General features: G+C 38.6%; 1 protein-coding gene across 13 annotated transcripts in view; it reads left to right on the forward strand.

The window, feature by feature from the left end:
- Positions 1-26,548, forward strand: part of NTNG1 (netrin G1) — a 294,202-nt gene that overhangs the window by 217,225 nt on the left and 50,429 nt on the right. For 7 of the 13 annotated variants that reach the window (XM_074318381.1, XM_074318379.1, XM_074318383.1 and 4 more), the window contains exons 5-7: positions 6,092-6,118; positions 16,369-16,434; positions 18,795-18,854. In XM_074318381.1, coding sequence (XP_074174482.1) covers positions 6,092-6,118; positions 16,369-16,434; positions 18,795-18,854 — 153 coding nt within the window. The remainder of the gene's footprint in view (positions 1-6,091; positions 6,119-16,368; positions 16,435-18,794; positions 18,855-26,548) is intronic. The other 6 variants (XM_019746499.2, XM_019746506.2, XM_019746507.2 and 3 more) reach the window with 3 other exon arrangements.

A 26,548-nucleotide genomic window follows, 5' to 3' on the forward strand; every position in this document is an offset into this window, starting at 1 on the left:
ACTCACTTTTGTTTCATGGCCCATCCAGCCATTACAGATGACACATTGACTGGTTTGCTTTCAGAGGCTTCCCCAAGTGGCATTCATGGCCTCAGCAACTTAACTCCTGTCGGGTTCTGGCCACCAACCTTTCAGGCTCAGAACCCTGATCCTGTCAGCCCCAATAAGAGTGGGCCTTCCTCTCAAAGCCTTATGTAGATAAACCAAACTGGAAGTCCCAATATGTAAAAGCAGAATACCCAGTTACGCATACAAACTACCCATCCACCGTCTCTTATCTGAAGCTCATAGGACCAGATATGATTTGGAATTCAAACATTTTAGGATTTTTAAGGGTAATCCAGTGTACATATCTTATATTACAATCCCCACAGCAGAATATCAGGTGGCACCACTTAATTCAAATCTCAGTGTCTTTCCCAACTGATGGAGATGACCTTGGGCAAGCTCTTTGTGTTTGAGTCTGCCCCATCTATAAAATAAACCCAAGTATTGACCTCATAGGGTTGTCATAAAAAGTACACTAATTAATACAGATGAGGTATTTAGAACAGGTACATAGTAAACACACAATAAAGTTAACTGCTCTATATTTTCATAATTTCGCTGAGCTCTAGACATGGATCCATCCCAGTCTGATTAGAAAATTCTCCTTTTGGAGACAGCAACTATATGGGGAGACCAGTTGTGTCCAAATGCCAGTCGATTCATCCACAATGTGAAATAACTATTACGGTGTTCAGAATATTCTAGTCCTTCTGACTAGGGTAGTCTCTCCTCCGTAATTAAGTCTCCTTGCAGAGCCAGGCAATAATCAGAAGGTGGCCTGGCATGCATGGGAGCAGGAAGTGGAAACGACTCAAATGCTACCAACATCAGGCTGAAACCTCCTGACAATCCGTCCTACCACAGGGTCCGCCTCCCTGATTCCAACAGAACAGGGAAGGTGTGAAAGTGCACAGGTTACCCCTCCCTCTTTCTGAGACAATGCTAGGCCAGCGCTGCCACCGCAGGCATCAGGATGGCCCTCTTTCTGAGTAACCATTCTTCCATTCTTTACACATGTCAATAAGCTAATATCACCTCTGTCAATTCTATCAGTTATTTCAGGCCCCAAAGCCCTTCTGCTGTGGCAAGATGACTTTACCTACCTCTGATTGCATCACTTATACGATGATTTCACAGTATAATTCTGTTAAGACAGTCTTATTTCCTTCACTTCCAAGTTCCCCGGAGACAACTCACTGTACCTCCTATCAATAGCAGTTTGGAGCAGGGACCAGGGCTGGAAGGACGTTGGCAGAAATTGCTGCAGAATACAAGTGAGGCTGCAGAATGTCTCCTTACTTTTCACCTACCTCTGCTTCAGTGGCGCTTTTTGGAGCTAGCGTTCCCAATAGCCACAGCCTAGCTAGAAGATCCGGTCACTCACTTGACCGGCTTTAATCAAACTATCACAACAGTGGTAATATTTCCTGTCATTTTGAAGCAGGCCGAATCCTCGTCCCTTCTGCTTCTCTCGTGATAAAAAGCTGCTGAACTTCCCATTGACTCTCCAAAGGAGTTACGGCTTTTAGCCCTGCATTAACCTGTTTCAGAAGCGCAGTGTGTTTATTTTTGAGCTCTCCATCTCCTTGACTCCCTTAAGTCTCACTACGTCCCCTTTAGCCATGTACTTGGTTGGAAGGTTAGTATGGGAGAAAAACAAAAGAAGAAGAAGACAGTAACACATTATATAATTCTACTAGGTTCTCATCCTTTTAATTATAGCAAAATTCCTTTAAAACAAACATTAAAATAAATATGGAGGTGTGGAGGGCTGGTTAAGGAGGGAGTAACTGCAAGTGCCTCCAACTGAGTACCTTCCCATTCTTTGGGCTCACTGAGCCCTTTGGCCATTCAGCAAGTGTGCGTATCTCTGACCGACATTGCATTTCTATTCTTGAAGAAGCAATAGTACCAAAGTCATACACCATGTATTGCAGAACCCTCACTCAAAGCTCATGTATATCATGTTTCCCCAAAATAAGACCTAACCGGAAAATAAGCCCTAGCATGATTTTTCAGGATGACATCCCCTGAACATAAGCCCTAGGGCGTCTTTTGAAGCAAAAATTAATATAAGACCCGGTCTTATTTTCGGGGAAACACGGTACCTGTGCTTTATTTCCTCAGTTCAAGTTTAGCAGTGTCTCAGGAGGCAGGAATTAGGAAGGACCTGCTCCAATGCTGAATACAAAGCGGTCGACTTGGACAAGGTTCTTGCTTCTGTTTATACCTTCAATTTCCTCTTCTATAAAATGAAAGGGCTGAATAAGATTATGTCTTAACTCCCTTCCAGCTCTCCATTTTTTCACTTTCTGAATTTCCTTATCTGCTATCTTCCCTCCTTTTCTTCCTTCCTATCAGGCATCTAGTTATCTTTCCCACATGTTTTTGAAGTTGTTTCAGAGACTGAGCTAAGCTAATGAAACCTGAATTTCATACTCCTTCACTAGACTCCTTCTAAAAAAATTAAAAAATTAATCAATTTCAAATTTATCTAATTTTATATTTTGAAGTTAGTATTCTTTTTCTCAAAGAGAGCTCCCAGATTTGTATAGCTTTAGGCCCCACAAAATTTGTATTTGCCCCAGGGTGGCTTAGGAAAAAAGGGAAATACAAATCAGAATATTTAAATAAGAATTTAAAAAGGAAGATGTTAAAGAAGAAAAATAGAAAGAAAATAAGCCAAACATTAAACAAGTTTTATTCAGTTGAGCTTTGAGCCTCTGAGGTTCCTGGAAGGCAGGGTGGTGAGGACTTCTGTAGATCTTGTAACTCTTGCTATCAGGATAGAGCAAATGCTCAAAGAGCACAAAAATATTCACTAACACTAAACTTGGAGAAATATTTCAGTGGAACATTTTGGAGGGGATAAGATCATACGATGACCTCAAGGGTATTTTCACTATGACAGAGAGAAAGCTTCTTGGAAACAAGTGCTAGTTCATTGCTCATATATAAATCAAGCAAATCTTCTGTATCAGGCATTGTCCCAGCCAGATAGTAGAGATACAGGAAGGGACAAGAGATGGCACTCATCCCCTCAGAGTTCTCAGGCAAACACACAATCATAAAAATAAGTTGATAAGTTGCTCACAGAGGCCTGTACAAAGAGGTGTGTGATCAGGAAGGAGACTGGCAATTTACATCAGGGAGATGAAGAAGGAAGGGAAAAAATAACTTCTGAATGCAATTTTTAAGGTAAAAATATTCTTTCCATAATAGTTGTCACTTCACAGGGAATGTTAATAAAAACTGCCAACATGTGTCTCGACAATGTTTTCTGAGCATGATCTGACTCTTATTCCCATGGCTTATGGCCACTGTCACTTGTAAGGTACAATCACATTCATCGATTCATCCCCCACAGATCCCAAAGAAACTCACCTTTCATGAAATGAATTCTATTGTAGCCTTCCTGTCTTATTTTCTTAAACTTTTGAAAGATGTTTCGTGACTAACTCATCGCTTTTTTAATGGCTGTGATAGGTTTATTAAATTCTTTAGATGTCTGTAGAGAAACAAGGTGTTTGGACATTAAATAAGAAACATTAGGGGGAAAAAATAACATTTGAAAATATACCAGTGAGCAGCCCTTGGCTTTCAGCTCTTTTCAACTTCAAACATCTTTATTCCAATGAGCAGTTTAAAAAAAAAAAAATCTTTTCTAAGTAATTTCCATTTCACACCAATGGAATCGAAAATGACTCACCTGGTAGCACCTCGAAAAATTGTCAGCCACAAAATGAGGAAGAGTCTGAATTTCAAGCATTCGAATGTTAGGTAATAGAAAACAGCTTCATGAGGAAAATAGGATCTCCTAATGGCCGTGCTTGGTGAGGTTTGTCTCGCTGCAGTAAACATTTGTCCCCTGTACTGGCATCCCCAAAGGAATGGAAACATTCTTGCATCTTTCCAAAGTGCTCAACTCCAGCATGTACTTACTTCATCAAACCCTCTTGCGGGTTGGCTCTCCATTGTGGCCGGCCAAACACCCCGAGAACTTTGTCTTGCATTATGCATGGGCCTCTAACTCCATGTAAGTTTGAAAACACATGAAAAGTCTCTTTCCTGCCAGCCTAACTTCCATTCTCTTTGATGGATTACAAAAGGCAAGCAGTTTCTCGTGGTGGAGCAGGGTTTTCAATCATGGGGAAATTTGGAGCTTCTGAAATTGATACTAAAATTACGATGCTGCCATCATACCTCACTCAGCAGGGGATTTGCAAAGCGGGGGGGGAAATCAGTACCAAGCCACTGTCACGCTGTGGCAAAGACAGTCTACTGATTGTCAGGTCAGGAATTCAGCAACCCTTTGTAGAAATCGCATTCAGCTTGAAATTCAGTTCACAGCGTAGAACTAAAACATGGAAATGGAAACTCAGGTTTCCAGTTTGGGTTGCTCAGTAATCGGTAATTAAGCTGAAGCACCATAAACTCTGTGCATGTATAATCAAGAGAGTTTGAATGTATCTAGTAACTGAAAAAAAGATTTCCATCCTTCCAAGGTTTTTAAAAAGTCATGGTAAACTTTAATTTCTCCTTCCCACCCCCCCCATCCCACCCCCACCACCACCGACAACAACAACTAAGAAATAGGAAAACAGCTCTTGGTTTTAAAGAATACAAAGCTAGAGGTCTCTGAGGAAGGTACAGTGATTAGTTAAAAAAAGCAGAGGGCAGTCATTCAAAGATAAATACTAAAATAGAAGTTTAATGATTCCTACATTTACCACCTGTTAGTACACTTCAGCCATGTGGAGAACAAGCCTGAACAGCTCATTAACAGCTATCATTTATTGACTATGTACCATGTGTCAGACATTTTTATGGATTATCTCATTCAAGCCTCACAGCAGCCCTATGCAGTAGATATTATTAGCCCCTTTGCAGATGAGGAAACAGGCGTCGAGGCTGGGAACTTGCCCAAAATCACCCGGCTAGTCAGTTGCAAAACAGGACTATCACTCAGTTCTGTCTGATTTCCATCTCCTGCTCCACCCACACCACTACCTGAATTTAGTGGAGAAGATAAAACTCTCTGGCTTTTAATTAGCAATATCTATCACGGTGTTGCTTGCTTGATGAGCCAACTAAATCAATATTAGTAATCATAGCAAAGATGGATATAGGACATACGACCTGCCAACCAGACAGCATGCTCTGAGCGCTTTACATATATCAATTTATGTAATCCTTGCAACTATCCTAAAAGGCAGAAAACAGCCGAGAGTGTAAGCAACTTGCCCCAAAGTCATACAGTCAGTGAGTGTAAGAGTAAAGCTTCAAATCCAGACAGCGTCGCTCCCGTGCCTTGATTCCTAGCTAGGAGTTTTCATCTAGATACACACTAAATTCATTCCCAGGGTTATGCCAAATCCAGTTGTATTCTGAAATGGTTCCACCATCTTAGCACAACTTGTAAATTAAAGTAGAAGCTGAAAAATCAATGAAGTCCATGATCAATATGAGCAACCTAATGTATTCTTGAATTATTCTGCTCAATTAAGTTTCTATTACAGAGTTTAATCCACATATCTGACAAGCAAAAGAGGAATAAAAATGATGGTTATGGGAAATTAATCAAATAAAGTGCCAAATGATTTTCATCAGCTAACACATGCATCTCATAACACATTTAAAGAGATCTATTGCATTATGAGGATGTATTTGCTCAGGTCTATGTTGTGTCTACTTGGTACTCTGTGCCCAGAACATAAGCCTAATTTAACATCTGTTTTGAACCACATACAAATGTTCATTAACCTTATAGGCAAACACAAAATGTTTCATCTCATGAAGCTGTCTTGAGCCAGCTGTTGAAGTTGAGCATTCATTTCCTAACTCTGATGAGTTCAGGAGTTCTAGAATGAAAGAAAAATGACTTGGATGGATGGAAATATATTTTGGGTTTTTTCTGTGCATATTTCCTAATGATCTGAATGTTATCAAGTGTTCAGTTTCTGAGATTTTTTTATATTGAGTTAAAGATGTCATGTGCTAATAAAGGTCTAACAGCTTTTCTTTATTGTTTCTTTTTCTCTAGGTATCCCCAGTATTTCCAGTATTGGTAGTAAGTAAAAAAAAAAAAAAAAAAAAAAAAAAATCACCAAACCAAGTCTAGACTAGCTTTGCTTTGTTGTTCAGTTCCTCGGATCTATTTTCCCAGTGTCCATTTCTGATGTAAGAGAGCATATTCTTTGTGAATTGAATTGTTGTGTTTGTTCTCTGCACAGATATGATGAGAACACAGATAAAATAGTTATCTATGTAGAATTCTTTTGTGGATATGGCAGTACCACAGTCTTCCTGACTACTTTTGATCAATGAAGGCTACCTTTACAGAGGTGCAATTACTTAGGTAACCTTAACTCATTTAGCAAAAATATAAACAGTCCTATTTACCAATGCTTAGTAACCAACAAACAAATTGCACTCTCTCCCTAGGACTGGATATAGATTTCTACCATAATTTAGAAAAGCAGAGAATGGATGCCAGTGAATGCTTCAGGCATATTCATTAGAACCCAAGGAAAATGCCACGAAACCCAGAGGAGGGAATTTTATTAATGCATTAAACTTTAGTCTTTGTGAAGGCCTGAAAGAAGCAGGTTTGTGCTCATTAGTCTTTCTGGAGGAATGAAGGAAGAAAAATAATCAGTCTGTCCATTTCTCCCGCCTAAAAAAGAGTGATCCGTGTTTATCTGACTACTTAGGTTTAAGTTTGCTAGAGAAGGGATATAAAAAAAAATACATGCAGCATTTAGGAGTCAGACTACTAGAAATTTCTGCAAGAAATCTTTTAGTAGAATTGGAAGCAATTGAAAGAGAGATGCCTCTTCAACCCTCTATGGAACACTTGTCCAATCCCATTGCAAAAAGCATTCTCCCAGTTATTATGTGAGACCCAGACTGTAGCCGCCTCTTCACATAAAAACAATGACAGTCCAGTATAATCCTGAAATGCTTATTAAGGAAATGCCCTAGAACTTTTCAGAGCAGAATCTTGCATATTTCTATACATTGCACCCTCTCTCTCTCTGATGGCTAAAACCTTTGCACAGCGGCTGAATAACTGATCAGAAAGAAGGTACTCAGGAAGGGAGGTTATACACTGTAAGTGAAGAGAAGAACTTTCACTGTGGTCTCACCCCTCACAGGCTTTGTCATATGAACTCTGCCATGTGGGGTGCTTGCAAGGTAAACAGCAGCAGTGGAAGCATCACAATACCCAACATTCGTCTAAAAAGCAATACTCTCTGAATTCATATAAAACAACTACTTCCCACTTCGTATAAATGCACAGTCAGGTCTTCCAATTTTTAAATCAACCCAGTTTACTTAAGCTTGTGAATAGGCCCAGACACAGATTCGTTAAGAACTAGCTGTGTTAAATTCCATGAAAATGAGTTGCTTTGAAAATAGAAGTAATGTTCTCATCCATTTAGATACCAAGCTAATTCTCCAGCATCCTCTTTGTGGTCTTGTTGAGAAGACATCAGTGCTACAAACTTGCCAATGAACACATTCACCTCTAATAGTCTAAATTTTCTGCTTTAGTATCTCCCATGGTCTTTGCCTGGGTCTTTGCCCCACAATGTGTTCCTTTCAGGCCTTGACAATTGCATTTGCACGTGCATTTTAGAGCAAAAAGGAACCTCGTGGAAGGAAGCTGAGACAGGTTATTGAGGCTGCTTGGCGATACGGCCTGTCAAAGTTTTCAGAAATGGACAGCTGGGAAGTAGTTCTGTGGCGCTGGGGTGTGTTTCTGTTCGGAGTGTCAGTCGTGTGTTGCATGGAACTTCTGACTGTTCTGCTCACTCAGCATCTCATCCGGCTGCCTCCACCACATGCCCCGTCTCTGAGCATCAGCAGATGTTGACCTTTTACACACCGAATCGGGCAATTCCGTTTTGTTTTGCTTTCTTTTATTTTGAAATCATTGGTGACCTGAAAGGATGCTTTGTTGTGCCTTTGGAAAATGGATTAACCTTTATTATCAGGAACCTAGGAAAACTGAGGTCCTTCATACCTAACCCAAACCCTCCAACAAAGTGATGGCTTGTACCCTGGCTTCATTACGCCTCTGGCTGTGGTGCTTGGAGAGCAGCAGGTGTTTCCTCAGATTTCTTTAGCAAACAGGATGTAAGAACCTGCAGGGGTCACCCAACATCACACATGACTAGCTTGCCTGTTGCCCGGCTTTAAGGTCAAGAGATTTATGATAAAACCATCAAACACGATTGTATCTCCCTGGCTACTTCAATGGCATTGTTCCTTCTTTGTGGGCTCCTAAGGTGGTTGTGTGCACTGGTGGGTTACTCTCTTCTCCGAAGGGCAAGAATTTATGCATAGGTGACTCACTGCCTGTTTTAGAGGGTACAGGAAAGGGTTTTCCAAGGTACCAGCCAGAGAAGAGGGAGCTGCCTGGCCAGAGCTTTTCCCCTTATTCCAAAGAAGGAAATCAATGAACACAATTCCACCAAGTCTGTTGAAAGATGCCATTACAACAGATGTAGCCTTCATAAGACTCCCGTCATCAAAGCGTATCTCAAGGAAAATGAATGATGTATATTATCGACGTAAGTTATTGATGTATGTAACTATAAGTTCACATACATATGCTAGGTACACAATGACTAAAGCTTTTGGAGCCCTGATATTGGATTTCAGGATAGATCTCCAACTGTGAACGCCTATATGAAGTTTCAAATGCATACACAGAGGGGTCATCCTTTCCGATCATCTGCTAAAAATGTTTTTGAAACAAACTTCCCATTAAGGTCATTTATACCTGCTGTTGTCTATCTATTAGGAAATAGGTTTTCCAGTCATCCCAAAGGTACTTGATTTAAAACTCAGTCATTTTGATGTGCTTTGGCCATGGCTGAAAAAATACTGGTGATATTGTCAGCAATTAATGAATCCCAAAATAGATCTGTCGCCATTTGAGCCTTGTGAACTCTGTTTTAACTTTACCTGATGTGGTAGTAATTCATTTAGGTTTCTTTCTTTATACAAAATGTATCATGCACTTATAAGTAAACAGTCACAATTTTATCCAAGTGAACATTTTGTTGGTTGGTGCTGATGGTCCAAATTAGTAGTTGGTTTGGTGTGGGTGTTTTTGTTAAAGTAATAAACTAATCATTACCTTCTGAGATATACTATGTGAGCCTTAATCCTGACACGCAAGCGATTTCACTAAGTATGTTAAACAGTATATTACAAAGATCATAGTTAGAACAACAGGAATTGACCTAATGTGCAAATACCTTCGTGTGGGTGACTGTCACTTAAGAAAGTAGAGGACAGATGAGTCAGTTTAAAGGTACATCATCCACTGAAATGAAAGAGCATATCAGGAAACACCATTTCAAAAACATGGAATTTTTTTAATAAATCAAAATATTTCTTAAGACAGCAGGAAAAGAAGAGAGATGTAAACAATTTGTGAACCTGAGTATACATTAATTCCTTAAAACACTTTCAGATGTTAGACATAATGGTATGAAGAGCATAGAATATTGATGGAGGCATTTGGCTGTCCCCTCCTCTCCAACTTATTCAATTTGAAACAATAGTTCACTTAAGGGAAATAATCCGTGTTCCTGTTTTCTTTTATAATAAGTATTGCCTTCATCACAGAGCTGAAAATTCATCTCTAATTTGATTTAATTGGCAGGACCATTAAACAACGGAACTGCTACCTGCAGGGATCCATCAGCCCGTTGAGAAAGCCCAGAGATGTTTTCATACTTGAAAACATTTGATGCCAGTTGGAGACATTGTAAAAGTTGTTTTCCATGCAGCATCCAAATATTTTTGTTCACTACCGATTTACCGTAGAAACCTGGATTGCGAGGAAATAACAAGGTTAATCATTTCCCCACCCAAGGGTTATGGGTAATTGTGCATGCTACTCAGAGAGCTGCAGTGTTTGTTTTCTTCCCCTTTGCTTTAATGCTTCTAAATCCCCCAAATAAAAGTTTCATTTGAATTGCCCTTTAACTAATTAGGTTTTATATAATGAGGGGAAAAATGATCAGGCTTGTGTAGCTATACAACAAAGTGCGTGGTGAGCTACATTAATTTTGAACTGTTTGCTGATGTTCTAGGAGGAAAACTAAGGTCCCAGGTGAAAATGCCTTTGGGACTTTGTTCTGTCATGTACCCAGTATCATCATCACTGATCCATTTCATATTTGTGTAACTAACATTTCCCATCCATGAAACCTTTGTGGTTATCCTAAAATTGAATGAACATTAGGGCATAGCTGCTTCTTTCATTTTAAAGAATAAATCAAACATGTCAGTGAAGGAGGAGGAAGTATTCCCCTACCTGAAAAAAATAAATAAATAAAAAGAATTCCAAGAGGTTTAGCAATCTTGAATGACAACAGTTTCCCACCTTGAGCAAATTCATTTTTTTTCATGTATTAATCTTTTACCAGGTGAACTTAAGTGTGAGCTGATATCTGTGCCTTTGCTATTATCTCTATGTGGGGGCATCTGGAAATTCCTAACTTAAAGATTTGCCAAGATCACTGAAACATCCTAGAATGAAGCTGTTGATCCCTAAATTGATCCTTTTCTGTGAGGGGAACTTTAGCGTCCTGGAGAAAAACAGAAATTAATTTTCTGGTACCTCACTGTGTTGTCAAATTATAGGCATCACATCTGAGGACAGGGGAGAGGGGACTGTGACCCTCCCCACATTAAAATATACCCTTCCTGTAGCACCAAACATCCTTAATATGCTGAGAAAGAAGGGAAATGTATAGATGTGAAGTATACAGAGGGTGCCAAAAAAATGTATACACATTTTAAGAAAGGAAAAAACTATTAAAATTGTAATACTCAATATATACCGATAACAAAAGATGAACACAAGTCATGTTTGACTTCTGCAGTTACAAGAGGTGCTCAAAGTGGTTACCATCAGCATCCAGACATTTCTGATTATGGCAAACTACTGCTTGAGCAATGTTGACCAAACTGTCCCCTTGTATACATTTTTTTGGCACCCCTGGTGTTATAGAATATGGGACAGTTCATGAAATTAGCTATGCAAATTCTAAAACATGTTTGTATATATTCTGTGACAGTAAAAATCCAATTTTTTTTCTTATCAGGATAGTCGCTTACAGCAAAATAAAATTCTGTGCGTCATCTCAAGGACAGACCTACCACTGTCACATTAAACTGTATCTTCCCCACCAGTTTAATGAGGCTGTATTTCTGAGAGTAGGCAGCTTGCTGTGAAGATGGTAAGATTACCTTCAAGGCCCTGGGGATTTCATCTGGAGAGCTTTAGGGTTTTCTATAGATTCCTTTCTAGGCATCAATAATGTTTCCAGGTTCCCTGAGGAACAACAGCAGTCATTGTATAAACCCAAAGGGACCCTGTGACTTTGTCTTCACCTGATAATTTTCTCATCATTCCTGGAAGAAGGATGTTTGATGACAGCTCACTAATATTCCCTCCGTGGCTTTTCCTATTCATGGTGGCACCCTGTTTCCCACCATATTTTAAAAACCAAAAAGTTATGTAAAAATTCGTGTTTTTAGTAAACTGAAAGAGCACAGATCCAACATCATCATTTTACAGATAAGGCAACTAATTAAGACTTAAATGAATTGTCTTTCATCTGGATAGTGGCCAAGGTAGGAGTCCGGCTCAGCGCCCAATTTCTAAATGAGGACTCTTTACCCTTTACCATGACATTAGAATGTGCCTTCTCATTTGCTTAAATTACTAAAATATGAAATACTACATGGTAGACTGTTCTAGAAAACACAGATGGGAAAGCATGGTCCCATTTTACTCTGTTTTTAAAGGGTGTACAGGAAGTGAGTTGAAAGCTGTCTACGGTTCTTGCTAAGTGAATGCCATATATGATAGAAGACTACTTAATATTCTAAAACAACCCTACCTCTAACGCTTTCTTAATGTAAAAAAAAAAAAAAAGTTGTTAACCTGCTTCAAGCTCGCTTTTTAGCTTGATACACTATGAAGTCAGCAGTAGATGGTTAGAGTTAGCAATTTTAACGTAGTTCTTTCCAACTTATAGCACAGTTTCCCTTGGGGGACAGAAGAGAAAAGCTTTCTTTCCAAAGCCTCATTTTCATGAATAGTTTCTGTTTTTCTGATTCATGAAAATGAAATCCAAGTGCCACAACCAAATTGTCACATAAGAGTTTTCTAAGTTCCCTCATTAATTAAAAAAAAAAATTAGGTAAGATATTTGATTCTTAGTCTAAACTGATGTGCTTCTAAACAGAAAGAAACTTGGAAATTAACATTTTGTGTTTATATGTTAAAAATAAAATCTGTTTCACAGTGTTCCAAAATAATTTCTATTGCTTTCTGAGCAGTAGTATTAATTGATGTAGGGCCTAGGATGCGATAATTCCCTAAAGTAAGTTATATCTTAAGCGAGATTTTTTTATATATCAGAATCACTCACTTTTGGGAACAATTAAAATTGGAAAAAATACAGGGAGCACATTATTTTTTCAACTTTAATTCAGCAGGAACTGTTTATACTAGGGTAATCTGATTTTTATCGCAACAGCAACCACAATTAGAATAATAAGAGCTAGCATTTATTGAATTTTCAGTACAATGACAAGCAAATATTAACTCATTCAGGCCCAACAACAACCAGCATCCCCTTTTTATAAATGAGAAAGTTTAGACACAGAGAAGTTAAGGAACTCGTCCAAGTGATAGAGCTGGGATTCGAATCCAGGCGGAACTCTATTTATATGCACTGTATCTTAATAGATATTTTCTAGGTTTCCCATAGATGTAATTTGAAAAACCAAGGACAGTAGAGTAATAGCATCTGATGAGCCTTTCAGCTGTTTTGTTTCTTTATAAAGGGGGCAGTTGTGGAGTATGCGATGGTGGTCTCCATACTCCCAGAGCCAGTCTTTGGAGTCCAGTCCATTTTCCCAGCTGTATGGGGCCAGGATCCTTAAGAAGAAGGGATTTTTATAAAAGACTATTCTTGAATGATTGGCCATCTACAATTCCATTGGACACATATGGTGATCCCTCCCCTCAGCCCAGAAATAATTTCTCAGCTCCAGTATGGGTTTCACCATGACAGTCAAAAGGTCCGTAGTCACAGCATACAGCCATCATTCTTCCTTCACACAGGGAACTCTTCATCCCCTAGATTCTCCAAGGAGCTCGTGCCTCATCCCAACAGCCTTCATCCTTCCATGAATCTTAGTGTGATCCTGCAGGGCCATGCGAGACACTGGAGTGATGGAACTTAGTAGCGCTGAGAGGAACCTTCCAGATCTTTTAGTCCAGCACCTTTATCTGACACATAAGGAAACTGAAGTCCAGAGAAATTAACAGCCAGACTGCCCCTTAGTAGCAGAACTGGTACCAGACCCCTGATCTTCTGACTCCTAGTGCCCTTTGCCTTGCAACAAACTACCACACTGTGACCTTCGTATGGACCCAAAGATATCCCCTGGTTAATTCGTGAAAGAATGAAATTAATAAATTCTGCAACAGTTCACCTGAAGAGACAATACGAATACTGTTGACCTATTATAATCTTTTTATTTGCAATTTCTAACTACTCAGACAAGGGGCCCACTGGCAAAAAAAATTCTCGGAGGCTTCATGTTATGCAAAGACTTTTATTAGAATTGGATACATAGAATTTGTCTCAATTATACTATTAATATGGCCTCCAATGTGCCTAATTTACTTCTGGGAATTAAACATGTCTTAGTAATATTGAGTGAATATTTATATGTGCCAGGATCATAGAATAACAATAGTAACCAGAGACTAACTGGCTAATTATACTTTCCTTACGATTATAAAACAAAATGAATTTTTAAAAATTAAGATGAGATATTAAATTCAAAATCTCGTGATGGCCAAATATTAAAACATGTATGCACAGACAGTAACATGCTATAGGAATTTAGGGGCTTCAGATTTCAATATCTTTTTCTTTTTCCCCAGGACATTTTTATTCCCAAGGAAGACATAACACCTAAAATTTTGTTCCACTGGAGATATGTATAGATTAGATTAGGATTTTCACATGATGACTGCTGGTGGTTCTGAGTTTTAATGGTTGAAGAAGGTTGAGCTTCCCACATATAAAAATTATTTGGAAAAACATGTCTAATTATATTCCCAGGCAAATACAAGGACAGCCCTCCCCCACCATCCCCAAGAAACTGTCTTAAGTGCGCAATGCAGAAGAAAATTATACTCTATGTGGGGATCAGATTGTAACTGAGGTGTCAATCTTGATAATTCCATACAGATCAAGTAGTTTACAATTCAAAAGGAGAATGACCTACATTAATTTTTATACATGTGGGAAGATCCTTAAAATGAAACCTCAGCATCCTGGGGGGTGGGGGGAATCACAAGACACTAAGAAAAGGGTAACTAAAATATAGGCATGAGCAAACATTTAATATACTGGAATATGGAGTAAAGTTTCATTTATGAAGTGAATTTTCAAAATTCACTTCTAAGTTGATAGAGTGTAAAATTTTTGCTTTAAATTTCTTGGCAAAGCTTATTGACAAAACAATCATATTATTATATTATTTTAATTTCATCAAGACAAACCAGTCACTTGAAACTTAACATTAAATTTGTAAACATCACCCCCACTTATGACCTGGATTTGCCTCTCCTACAGGAGAAGGACGGAGAGAACCATTTCAACAAACTAAATTTCTCTTAATTTGATGTTCATAACATAAAGAATTTTCTATATAAAACCATAACAATGGTTTGAAATTTTTTCTAAATGAACAATTTCTAGAAATTATATTCCCTGAAAATGCAAATTTATCGTTTTTCAAAAGTGATTATCACCGTTCACGGGAGGCTTGTTCTATTCATTCAATAGCTACCCATCACCCAAATGCTCAAGTGAAAAGCAACATTCAGTCTACAACTTGCATATTTTGCTACTTGCTACCAAGTATCTATTTAGTAACACCTGAAAACAGATGTGGAAAGTTGTTGCATGCTGTTTTCATTCATAAATTTTGACAGATATAACAATATTCACAGAAAGATTTCCGTGGTCAAATATTTGAAAACCAAAGTTATAGTGAAAGTTCCATGTCTTACAAGAATGTTATTTGCTCTAATCTAATTATGGAGGAAACAATCTGATAATACCTATTTAGTAGCCTAACCACTTGATATCAATTATTCAACTATTAGATATTTACTGCGGCCTTCTGCAAGGCATTGCCCTTCCTCAGAGAGATCCAATCCAATTACAGAGACGAGAAATGGATGTATGACATTTAAACTAGCAATATTAAAACTCATGTTTATCCGCAGCAATGAGAAGTCAGGAGACAGTGACATGCTAGATAGAGTTTAGCATTAAGGGCTCTCCTTGTGAACCTGGGTGGGCCCAAAGGACCAGGCAAAAGATGTGGTTTTGAGTTGATCGCAGTGGCTGGTAGATTGGAGTCATGAGATGACTGCTTTTCTAGTCATGGCCTATGCACCTTAGCAAAGATATTTTTAAAGCATCCAATCCTAAACCTGGCTGTTCTCCTGCGTTTCCAGAGTCACTTTTTTTTTCATACTGGTGAATCTAAGAAAGAAAGTACATCAATTCTTGAATTAACAATGCTCATGTTTATTTTTAGATCAGAACCAAAGTCTCTAGAAACATATTTTTTAGGTAAAAACATCATGAAAACATATGCGCATCCATTCGTGCAAGCCTAAAATGTGATGAGAAGCACCTTGGACTATTCTCCTTAAGCCAGAACCACAGTAATCCCTCTCTTTCTTTCTCTAAGAAATCACATAAACAAAAATAGGAAATAAATCCACTTCTTTGCAGAGATAATGGCTCACACTTAAAACATACCCCCAAAGAATTGCTCACAAAAGACTAATGCAGGCAGTTCACATCTGTAAATATAAATTGCAGAGACTGAGATCCTCAAGTGAGAAATTATTTCTTTCTCATTATCTTCCAATTTCAGGCACTAGCTTTGTAGAAGGTTTGAAATGCTGAAGTCCCTATTTGGTTATGTGTAAGAACAGTCTATTGCAAAAGACAGTGTATATGGGTTGGTTAGGGAAGGTGCTCTATAATTAATGTCCATTCAATGTTTTGGGAATCATCAATTGCTTGCTCTCGTTTGGTGCCAGAGTCATGTTTTGTTAAGTGCATCACAGCCAAGTTAAAATGTGTGGTTTGTGTCTTTGTCCATATGATTTTTTTCTGTTTAGACCAAATGACATGATAGCTGAAAATAACATGCCCTGATTTTTCCTGATGCATGCAGATTCTCCCAAGTTTAATACGATATGGCCGAATATTTCTTCCCTTGAGGTTTCTAAACCAAAACAAGGTAGGAGCATGTAAAATTCCTACTGATAGAAAATCCCACATGTTTAGGGGGAAAATCCTATATACTGTCATTCTGGCACTGAATAAGAGCGTTATAATAAATGCCATGTCTCCAAAAGAATCATGATTCAAACATTTTTTCTGATATGGAGAGTGTCCCAGAAACATAGTGAAAGATGTAGGAAAAAATTAAGTGGCATAGACGTTATAAGCACTTTATTAAATTTACATTGTATATCAGTCCCAAGAAAAGCCTAGAGTTCTGTCGCCATCACAGTGTGTGAGTACCAATAATAAGTCTTAAAAACTTGTGAGTGGCACAGGCGTCCTTCCACTGTCTCCCTTTTGCTTTTCTTAAACAAACTAATATGTCAGTTGTATTGAGGGTTGAGGAAAATAAATGTAAAGGCAGTATTGCAACCCCTAAGGAGACTTTCTTTTTTTTTTTTTTTTCACTTTTCCTCTATATTGACTTACAAAAATTTGGAACTCCTCTCTCTCTCTCTCTCTCTCTCTCTCTCTCTCTCTCTCTCTCTCTCTCTCTCTATCTCTCCTCCCTCTCCTTCCTTCCCCACATCACAGTATATTTTCTCTGTTGGGGCTTTCCCGCTTGTAATCCTTTATGAATTAACAATAATTTCTACCAGCACTAAAAGCAACTTGTGTTCTGTCTGTCCTTATAGCAGTCATTATTTTCTGACTTCTAACATCAACAATAAAAAGAAAGTTCATAATAGAGAGAGACAGACAGGAAGAAATAGAACTTTTAAAAACGGGGCAACCAAATTCATAAGATGCAGTGGAATGTTGAATTCACACTGACATCTAGCCTCTCGATAGACATGTACAAGTACGAGTTTATTTTCTTAGAAAATTGTATTCTTTTGCCTTCTTCCTTCTCAAAAAAGAAGAAAAAAGGCACATCTTTGGCTTCCACCTTCCTTCATTATATACAGGATGTTTCTTTGAAACTCTAATGAATACAGATGGAGGAGGAAATGAGCAAAAAGAGGAACCAGGAAATAGCTGCTAAGCAAAACAAAATATATTAGCAATTTGTTGAGGAGTCAAATTGGAAGGGCTGCATTTTCAGTCCTTGATCAGAGTGATAAAATCGAGACTGTCCTAGATACATATATTACTAGTAAATAGAATTATCTTAATCATCTGCTCCAAATGAATATTTTCAAGTTTCTGCACATATATGTGGAAGAAATACAGCTCAAGCTCACCCCTATTAGTAGATTTCTCTGAGGATTCAGGGGGAGGTTTGGTGACTTTATTCCTTGGCAAGTTCAATGAGAGCATCTTCAGTGAAAGGTCACTCAGTATTTCCCACTGAATTCCATAGTTCAACAAATTATACATGACAGGATCTAATACTTAACACTTCTCCACAGTAAGTGTTGAGACGAACGAAGTTATGCATTGTTCACAACCTGAAACAGACCGATTTAATTATTTTGCTATGTTTTCTGTGAGTGTCACAGGATTGAAAGCTTTCAGAAAATGTCTTTAGTTAACGCCAGCTTCACTTTTTTAGAATGTAGATAATGAGTTCAAATGAATTGATTTGAGAAGCAGCACAGTTGAATCAAGTGCTTGAACTTGAAATCTAGCTAAAGGTGCACTTTCCAGCAGAGGCCAGTTCTGTGCACCCACAATTTATCCTGTGCACATCTGCAGAGAGCATCAGAATCTATCCTGTTTTTTGCTATTTTCACAAGCAACTCTTCAGGAATAATTGGAAAAGAAATGGCAGGCCAACTTAGAGAGAAATCCCTGCCATTAACAAACCAATATCATCACAAAGGTAATAAATGTTGAGGAGAACACTACACTTTTGAAAGGTAGACAGATTGAAGGTGATTTAGATGAGGTCCAGATGCCACAGAATGGTGGACCATTATGATTCTGTTCTGTGATGTCTGATCATTTCACCCAAAACAGTGTAACTGATTTATACGTAAATGAGCTTATGGTTACACAGAGAAAATGACATGGTGAACTGAGGCAATGATATTGCTGATTAACTCAACAACACACGTGTTATTTTAAGAGAGGGACAATAGGGGATCCCAATATCAATATTGTTACTAGAATAATCTTCATATCACTGGTTACTTGATTTAAATGGTAATTCTATTTGCCTCTAAAACTAAAGCTTCTAAACTTTATGTCTGACAATGTTAAACCATTTCAACCAAACAGAAGGCTTCCTTTGCAACAAACTCCCAGAAATAACAGATACAAACAGTCTCTTCATTTAGGGCTACTTTTCAAGTGGGTGGATAAGTGATTATAGTTTGAACGTTTCACTATTGCTTCTAATGTGCTGTTCATTCTTTTAAACCTATCCAGTTGCTCCCAAAGTAGCTTTGTCAACAGTTTCTTCTGTTCAAGTTGCAAACCACAAGAGAGGTAGGAATTCTTGGATTCATACAGTGATTTCATGGTGTTATGTGTTGTGAAACATTGCACTGTATGAATCTGGAATATCTGTGAAGTGTCCCCATCAGCTTATCGGTGAGGCATGTTGACTGCTATTGATCAATGCATCAAAAAGTCCTGAGAATGTCATCTGTCAGAGGGGAAAAACAGCGTCACTCAAGAATTTGATTGCTGCAAATTAAAAATGCTGCAACATTTGTTTTCTGAAAGATTAATGTGTGAATAAGAATTATAACAGTTTAGGTTCCTGTTTAGAACATGAATGTTAGACTCTGAACATTGGTATTCATTTGCATTGAAAATATGGAGACTCACTTAGAGTGAGTTTCAAGGATGCTTTTCATGAGAACAGGATGGCAGGTTCCAGGTCTGGTGCCCATTTGGCTTTGTAACAAATGAAATAACCTTGGAATTTCTACTTCCAAACATTATTCAGAATGAATCTGAGTAAATACCAATGAAGATTTGCACTGGGTTAAGCCTTGATTATGACCTGAAAATAATAATTATATTATTGTCTTTACATGAAAACGACCAGTATCTTTACTGTGACTCATGAATGGCCCATTCCAGCTAGCATCTGTCATTCACAGAATGAAGATTTTTCAGGAAACATAAAGACTCTTGTTTCTATTTCACCATTTTCCTTTAAATGTGCTATGTGACAGGTGTGTCTTGTTTTCCACCCTTGACTGTTGGGCATATGTTATGATTTTCCTTTTTTTTTTTTTTTTTTAAGGAAACACCTCCTACAAATAAATATATTTGTTAGTAAAATATGAATTTAGTTTGACCCACTTGGTGAAAATGACCATAATAGCTTCCCTATTGAATTTAGTCAAATAATTTTTCAGATTTTAATCAACATTGAATTGTTCCTTCTGTGGCATATAGAGAAAAAGAGGAAAGAGATCAGAAGATGGGAAAAGCAAAACCGGTAGTATTTAAACCATGCCTTAAACTTTCCTCACAACGTGCTTTCACATATTGAACATTAAAAACGCCCTTTTGAGGGGTTTCCAAATGGATTTGAAACCTGGGGAAATAAGTCATTTAGGAAGAGAGAAGGACCAGCTGATAGGTTATCAAGCCTGTGTGGGTATATGTGCGTGTACATCCTAAGGCAATCATGGAGGCCACGGTGGGGACATCATTCCTAATCTATAATATGCAAATCTACACAAAGAAACCAAGGAGGTGAAGGAGAAAGGAAGCAATAGGGACTTTTACAAAGTCCATCTCTATGTCATCTCAAGCAGGCTGGATAAACAAGAAGCCTCTTGACCTGGAATTTGACCTTACCTCATTGAATCTCTGATATCTTGGTGTCAACAGCACTGATAAGATCCAAATGCATCACTGGTGGCAAGAATAGGCCACCTCAGGAGGTAGCATTATCATAGAAAAATCCACATCATCATCCAGTGATGTGTATGGAAGAGTTTCATGAGCTACACAAGGTTGTAAGACAGGGTTGGGGTGGGGTAAGGACCAGGAAAACGTTTCATTCCCACCCCTGAGGGAAGCCCCTTTGGAGTCCTGATGACTGTTAATGCAATGAAGGGAAAATAATTTTTAGAGTTTGAATTCATTCACCTCCTGTCTATCTAAAGTCTGTTCCCTAAATCCTTTCTTTTTGAGTGACTGAAATTAGGTCAAAAAAAAAAAAAAAAATCTACCTATGCCACAGTCAGGGTACTTTATCTTATATTTACTTAGGTAATGTAATAATGTAATCAGAGGCAGCATGGGGAACAGTGAAAAAGAAGGTGCCAAGGGGATATTTAACCCTCTCCTTTACATTCTTTTTCTTCCATTTTTTCTTTCCAACCTTTTGTTTTCCTGTGACTCCTATCAGAAAGAGCCTCTACACCTTAGAAGAGGATTGGTTCTTTCCCAACCTAGAAAGCCAACTTTGAACACTCCCTCTTCTAAAACACTTCTAGCTTTTATTGGTTTTTAACTAGCCAATTACTAAGGACTATGTTATCATAACTGCCTTATATGATATCATATGATATATGGAGGATTTTGCCCCCCCAGGGGACTTTTGGTTGTCACAACTAGTTGCTACTGTATCTAGTGGGTAGAGACCAGGGAAGCTTCTGAATATCCTACAATCTACAGGACAACAAAGAATGATTTGGCCCAAAATGGCACTAGTGCCAAGGTTGAGAAACACTGCGTTAGACTTTGCAGGCCTGGGCCTCATCCATTTCCCCTGGTACAAGGTGGTTCTTAGAAAGATTGCAGTGTCTGCTGTGCCCCAGTATGTAGGTATGCTTTGGAGACCCCCATTAGCTTTGTTTACACAACAGTAATTACCATATTTCCCCGAAAATAAGACCTAGCCGGACAATCAGCTCTAATGTGTCTTTTGGAGCAAAAATTAATGTAAGACCCAGTATTATATTATATCATATCATATCATATCATATCATATCATATCATATCATATCATATCATATCATATTATACCCAGTCTTATATCATAGTTAAATAAGACCAGGTCTTATATTGATTTTTGCTCCAAAAGACGCTTTAGAGCTGATTGTCCGGCTAGGTCTTATTTTTGAGGAAATACATTAAAACATATCTGAAAAAATATATGTAGTCTTCAATGCAATTTGAGATTGAGAAACTATATAAAGCTATAGCAATTTTTGGAAATACGGTTTTTCCTACCTAAGTTGACCTGAGTAGACATATAGTCAACTCTACTAAAATAATCACTAACTCAGTTATATCTTCTTGTTTTTTTAAATGCTTTAATCTATAGTCTATAGCCAGACTCTTATGCAATTGGGGTGGTGAGGGGATGAATTTAAAAATAACTTTCCTCAGTGATTTCCTGTGACTCCCAAAGGAAAGTGTCTCAGGATCATCACTGATTGCTTAATTCATTCCACTTTTTTTTTTTTTTTGAGTGCTCAGTCCATGTCAGGTGATGTTTTGTGCTCTGTGGTTACAACTGTGAACAAAACAGAAAAGATCTGCCTTCATGTATTTGCAGTCGGAGTGTGGGGGAGAATATTTTTTTAATATAATTTCAGGTACTATAAAGATTAAAAAATAATTAAACAGGATTAGAAAATTGGGGGATTATTGTGATTTGGTCTAGAGCTGTTATTTCAGAGTGGTCACAGGATTTTCTTTGAGCAGAGAACTGAAAACAAAGTGAGGAAGCAAGTCATAGGGACACCTGTGGTGGGGCGGGGGGAATATTCCAGATAGAGGTAACAGCAAGTGCAAAGGCCCTGGGGAAGTTCTTGGCACGTTTGCAGAGCAACATGGAGACATTTTACAATGAGTGAGGGAGAGAGTCATAGCAGTGAGCCCCCCAGGGAAGCCAGGGACCAGATCAATGGGGAATGAAAGAGTTCAAACTCTGTTCATCTGAATGGCATGGGGAACCATTAGGGTTATGAGCAGAGGGATGTCGTAACCTAATTTAAATTTTGAAAGAGTTACTCTGACTGCTGTGTGGAAAGGAGACTATCACAAAGATGGAAGCCAGGAGAGCAGTTTGGAGACGGCAGCAACAATCCAGGTGGGGGGTGATGGTAGCTTTAAGGATGAGATGGTGAGAGGTGCTGAGATTTAGGATGTATTTTAAAAGCACAGCCAGAGGATCTGTTAATGGATTAGTTGTCAGGGATGAGAAAATGAAAGGCGTCAAAAACAACTCCAGGAATTTCGAGCTAAGCAATTGGAGGAGCAGAATTGTTGTTTATTGAGATGGCGTGAGCTGCCTGGGTGAGTAGCAGGTTTGGGAAGGTGACCAAATAGCTCAATTTTGCACATGTTAAACTTGATGTTAAGTGTCCAAGTGGAGACATTAAAAAGGCCATTGAGTATATTAGTCTGAATGAAGCCGCACTAACTGACTGCAGAGTTGGTCCAGGCCGGAAATAACTATTTTGGAAAGATCAGCACATAGATGGTTTATAAAGTCATGAGACTGAGTAAAAAACCCTGGCTCTAGGGTGAGCCTAAGTAGCAATGAGGTCCAAGGACTAAGGCCTGAGACATTTCAGGACATAGGACATAAGCAATGGTGGGTACAGATGGAGGAGCACCGATAGAGACAATGGTGGCCCAGAAGTCCCCTGTTCAGGAAGGGTTGCCAGGCAGCCCTGAGGGCCCCAGGAGGTTTATGATTATCAACTTAAAGTGAAACTTACTTCAAAATGGTTGGAGAAAAACTCCAGCTACATTTGGCTGCTAGGGTGTAGGCATGGAGAGGTGGAGAACTGGATTTAACCAGGATCAGGTTTGCCCGGAAGACTGTGATTGGGGAGAGGGGGGCGGGGACAAGGGAGAGGAGAATATATGAAAGGAAGTGCTTATGAGGATGGACCATGGGAAGGGAGGCAATGGTAGGTAAGTGAATTGGAGGATCAAAGAATTATTGAGCTATTCCTATCATCCCTTAAGAAACTTAATATGATAACGCAGCTCAAACTGTATCATTAATAATCATTGATGGATTCTATGCCTATGCTGAAAGACTAGTCACTAGTGGTAAATTAACAGAATACTGGGAAGAAAAAAAGAACAGTTTCATAGTTACGTTTGCAACGCCTTGTATTTGTACAATTTTCTCATGTTTTTCAAATCATTTTCAAAGATATTTTTCTCACTTTTTATTCTGCAATATGTCGTGGCCAGAGAAGACAGCTTTGTCAATGTCTCAGAAGAGTCTAAAAGTGTTAAAAAAATCAAGTTATTGTCAGCCCATTTCCTAGATTATAAGACATTTTAAATATCCACTTATTTTCTGAAATAAATTTATAGTATTGGTTTTTAGCTGAATATGATTTCATATATAACTATATGATTACTTATGTCATTTATAGTATTTACTTTTCTGATCAAAATTAATAAATTGGTTTTCAAAAAAAGGACGCAGAAACAAATAGTTAATGTCATCACAGAAATGTATACTATTCATTAAATTCAAAGAATAGTAGGTAACAGTGTCACATTTGACATATCTGTGGAGATTCATAGACTATGTTTGAAAGTGTTGAACTTGGATATCTACAAATATGCTTTTATTCCTTGGATAAAGCCTTGTCCGATGGAGCTCATTGGGAAGATCTTAGAGTCCTTCAAATACAAAGGAGCCATGTTGTGAAACGTCTCCAGCCTTAATCTCGACCCTTTCCCAACTGCATGCCTTTGCCCACTCTGTTCCTTTCACCTGAAATGCTCCTGCCCTCCTTTTTTTTTTTTTTTAATAAACCCTACCTGCCCGAAAAAGATTTAGTGTTAAGTCCAGCATTCAGTTAGTCTGTCCTAAGTCCTCTCAAGTTCGATGAATATCTTTTTAGATCGTTTTGTGCCACTATTAAAATACCTCATGCCATTTTGTTCTCTATTTCTCAGCACACATAAACAAACCTCTTGACAACAAGGACTTCCCTGTAGTTCTAAAAAGTTCCTAGGATGAATTTATGCCCATAAAAGATGCTTTTGAAAAAAGTTGGATTAACTCTACTAGGTGCACCAAGGACCAACCTGGGGTGAGGAACATGAAGGAGGACAGCCATTCAGGGGCCCCTTCCAGACAGGAAGAGGCTGAGGGTGGGCTGTTCGTGCCCTCGGGAATTCTAGGCAGCTCTGAGGGAAGAAATCCTTGGGAAGCAATTATATTTGGAGAGTTGGGTCTCCTCCCTGTTGCCGCTACTGTGAGGTGGATCCAAGCTGAAAAGATTCTGCTTGTTTCAAACCTTCAAGCAAGGAACATTCTAGAGTCCTTCTACGTTTCCTAAGGTGTCAGAAATGCCAGCTCAGCAAGGTGTAACTCAGGGAAATGTAGTGTATTGGGGTAAATGCTTATTGTTTTTTAAGAGAATTTAATTCCATGAGCTGCAATTCTATTGTTGTTGTTACTCTTATTAATTTGGCATGCCTTAACTACTAAATTTAGGCAAGTATTTTTTTTACCTCGTATCCCACATTGGATTCCAAAGGCCTCCTTCGCCTAGAACTCCCTCTCTCTGGTTTTGTTGGCTCCCCATCCCCATCCCCACCCAGCACACACACAGTGATACAGATAGCCTCAAATAGGGACAGTGGCTTGCCTTCAGGAATCTTCCCTTCTTGCCTTTTGTTTAAGCATCTGGAGTCCCCAAGGTGCTGACCCTATTCCTGAGTATCTTCTACTCTTTACCATTTTCAGTGTCATCCTCTGCTTCTATCGAAATTTGATTTCATTCTGTCAGGACCTTGACCTCAGCTCTCTACTGTAGTAACTGCCTCTCCAATAAATGAATCTACAATGTCCTGATGAGTTGCAGCATGTTAACAAGAAAAGAAGGGGAGGCTTGTCACCCTTCCTTATTCTTCCGTATTCATTGTTGATGATGCTTATTCATTTTTACCTAGTCACCGAATGCAGTACTTCCAAAATTTTATCTAGGACAACAGAGTAACTCAGCACCTTTCATAGTGCCTGGCACATGGTAGACCAATCCAATAAAGTATTGAAGGGATGGGCTCAAATAGTGCCTGTGTTTGGCTTCCTGGTGAGATGAAATCAAAGCTGGACGTTTTAAAAAAGGAGTATAAAAATGATTTTCAGTATCATGGTTGACCTTCCCCATAAATGTCCACGTAGGCTTACCCCCCATATTTTGAGAAGACAAATTACATTCCCCACCTAGTTACCTCTCACCCTTCTCATTTCTGTCTAATTTAATAATTATTGCTACCAGTTGTCTTTGTCTTTACCACTTCTTTGGAAAAGGTTGAATTAGTTCACCACTTCTTGCTTTGGTTGAGAGGCAACACAGAGAAAATCTAGTCACTCTTCACCCTTCCCCACCTGCTGTCGTTCTCTTTCCTCCATCCCCTTGTCTAGTTCTTGTTACCATCACCCCTAAGCTTCAGAGCCTCCTCCAACATTTTGAGGAGGCTAAGGGAAAAAATCTGGGAATACAGTAGCTGCCTAATCCTTCTTTTGTAGCAGACTTAGCTTGAAACTTGAAAGAAAAAGAAATCGTAAGAGCCCTTTTATAATACAAATAATCTCCCTGCTTTAGATATTGTCTCTCACACATAAACAAACATGCAGATTTGGCCTGATGAAAGGCTTCCCAAAGCCATTTTCCCTTTTAGCATTTGGGAAAAAAGCAAAAATAAGGAATTACTTAGTTGTCTAGATCACTATTAAATTTGCCGTGATTTCTGTGAAATCCTGACGAAGTTCAAGTCTCAACAGAAATGATAGTTAGACTGTAAACAATGGAGCCAAGGGTGATGGCAGATTCAGGTTCTGGATGCTCACATACTTGCCAGCCTCTTTTTGAAGCCTGCAGATGTGAAGAGAAAATGAGGGCAGTGATGCAAAGACAGTCAAGTTCTCAGTGCGCAAAAAGTAGACTTTTGCATCAATAAAATCCAACTCTTTCCAAATATTAAAAGGTGTACACCTGCAAATGCTTCTGTTCATCTGGTCTGCCAAGAATTGACAATCCCCAGTCATGTTCTGAATGTCCAACCTTTCTATCGTGCTTGAAACAGATGCTACTTCCATGCCAGTCACAACCACCTGTTGTCGCCATGTGTCATGTTGAATCGTGTATATGTAATGCCGTTCCGCCATCTTTTCTCCACTCCTCATTTTATCCGAGCATGTAGTGTGCTATTACTCTGCT

Source organism: Rhinolophus sinicus, linkage group LG14 (genome assembly GCF_036562045.2).
Source record: "Rhinolophus sinicus isolate RSC01 linkage group LG14, ASM3656204v1, whole genome shotgun sequence".
In the NCBI taxonomy this organism is placed as follows: Eukaryota; Metazoa; Chordata; class Mammalia; order Chiroptera; family Rhinolophidae; genus Rhinolophus; species Rhinolophus sinicus.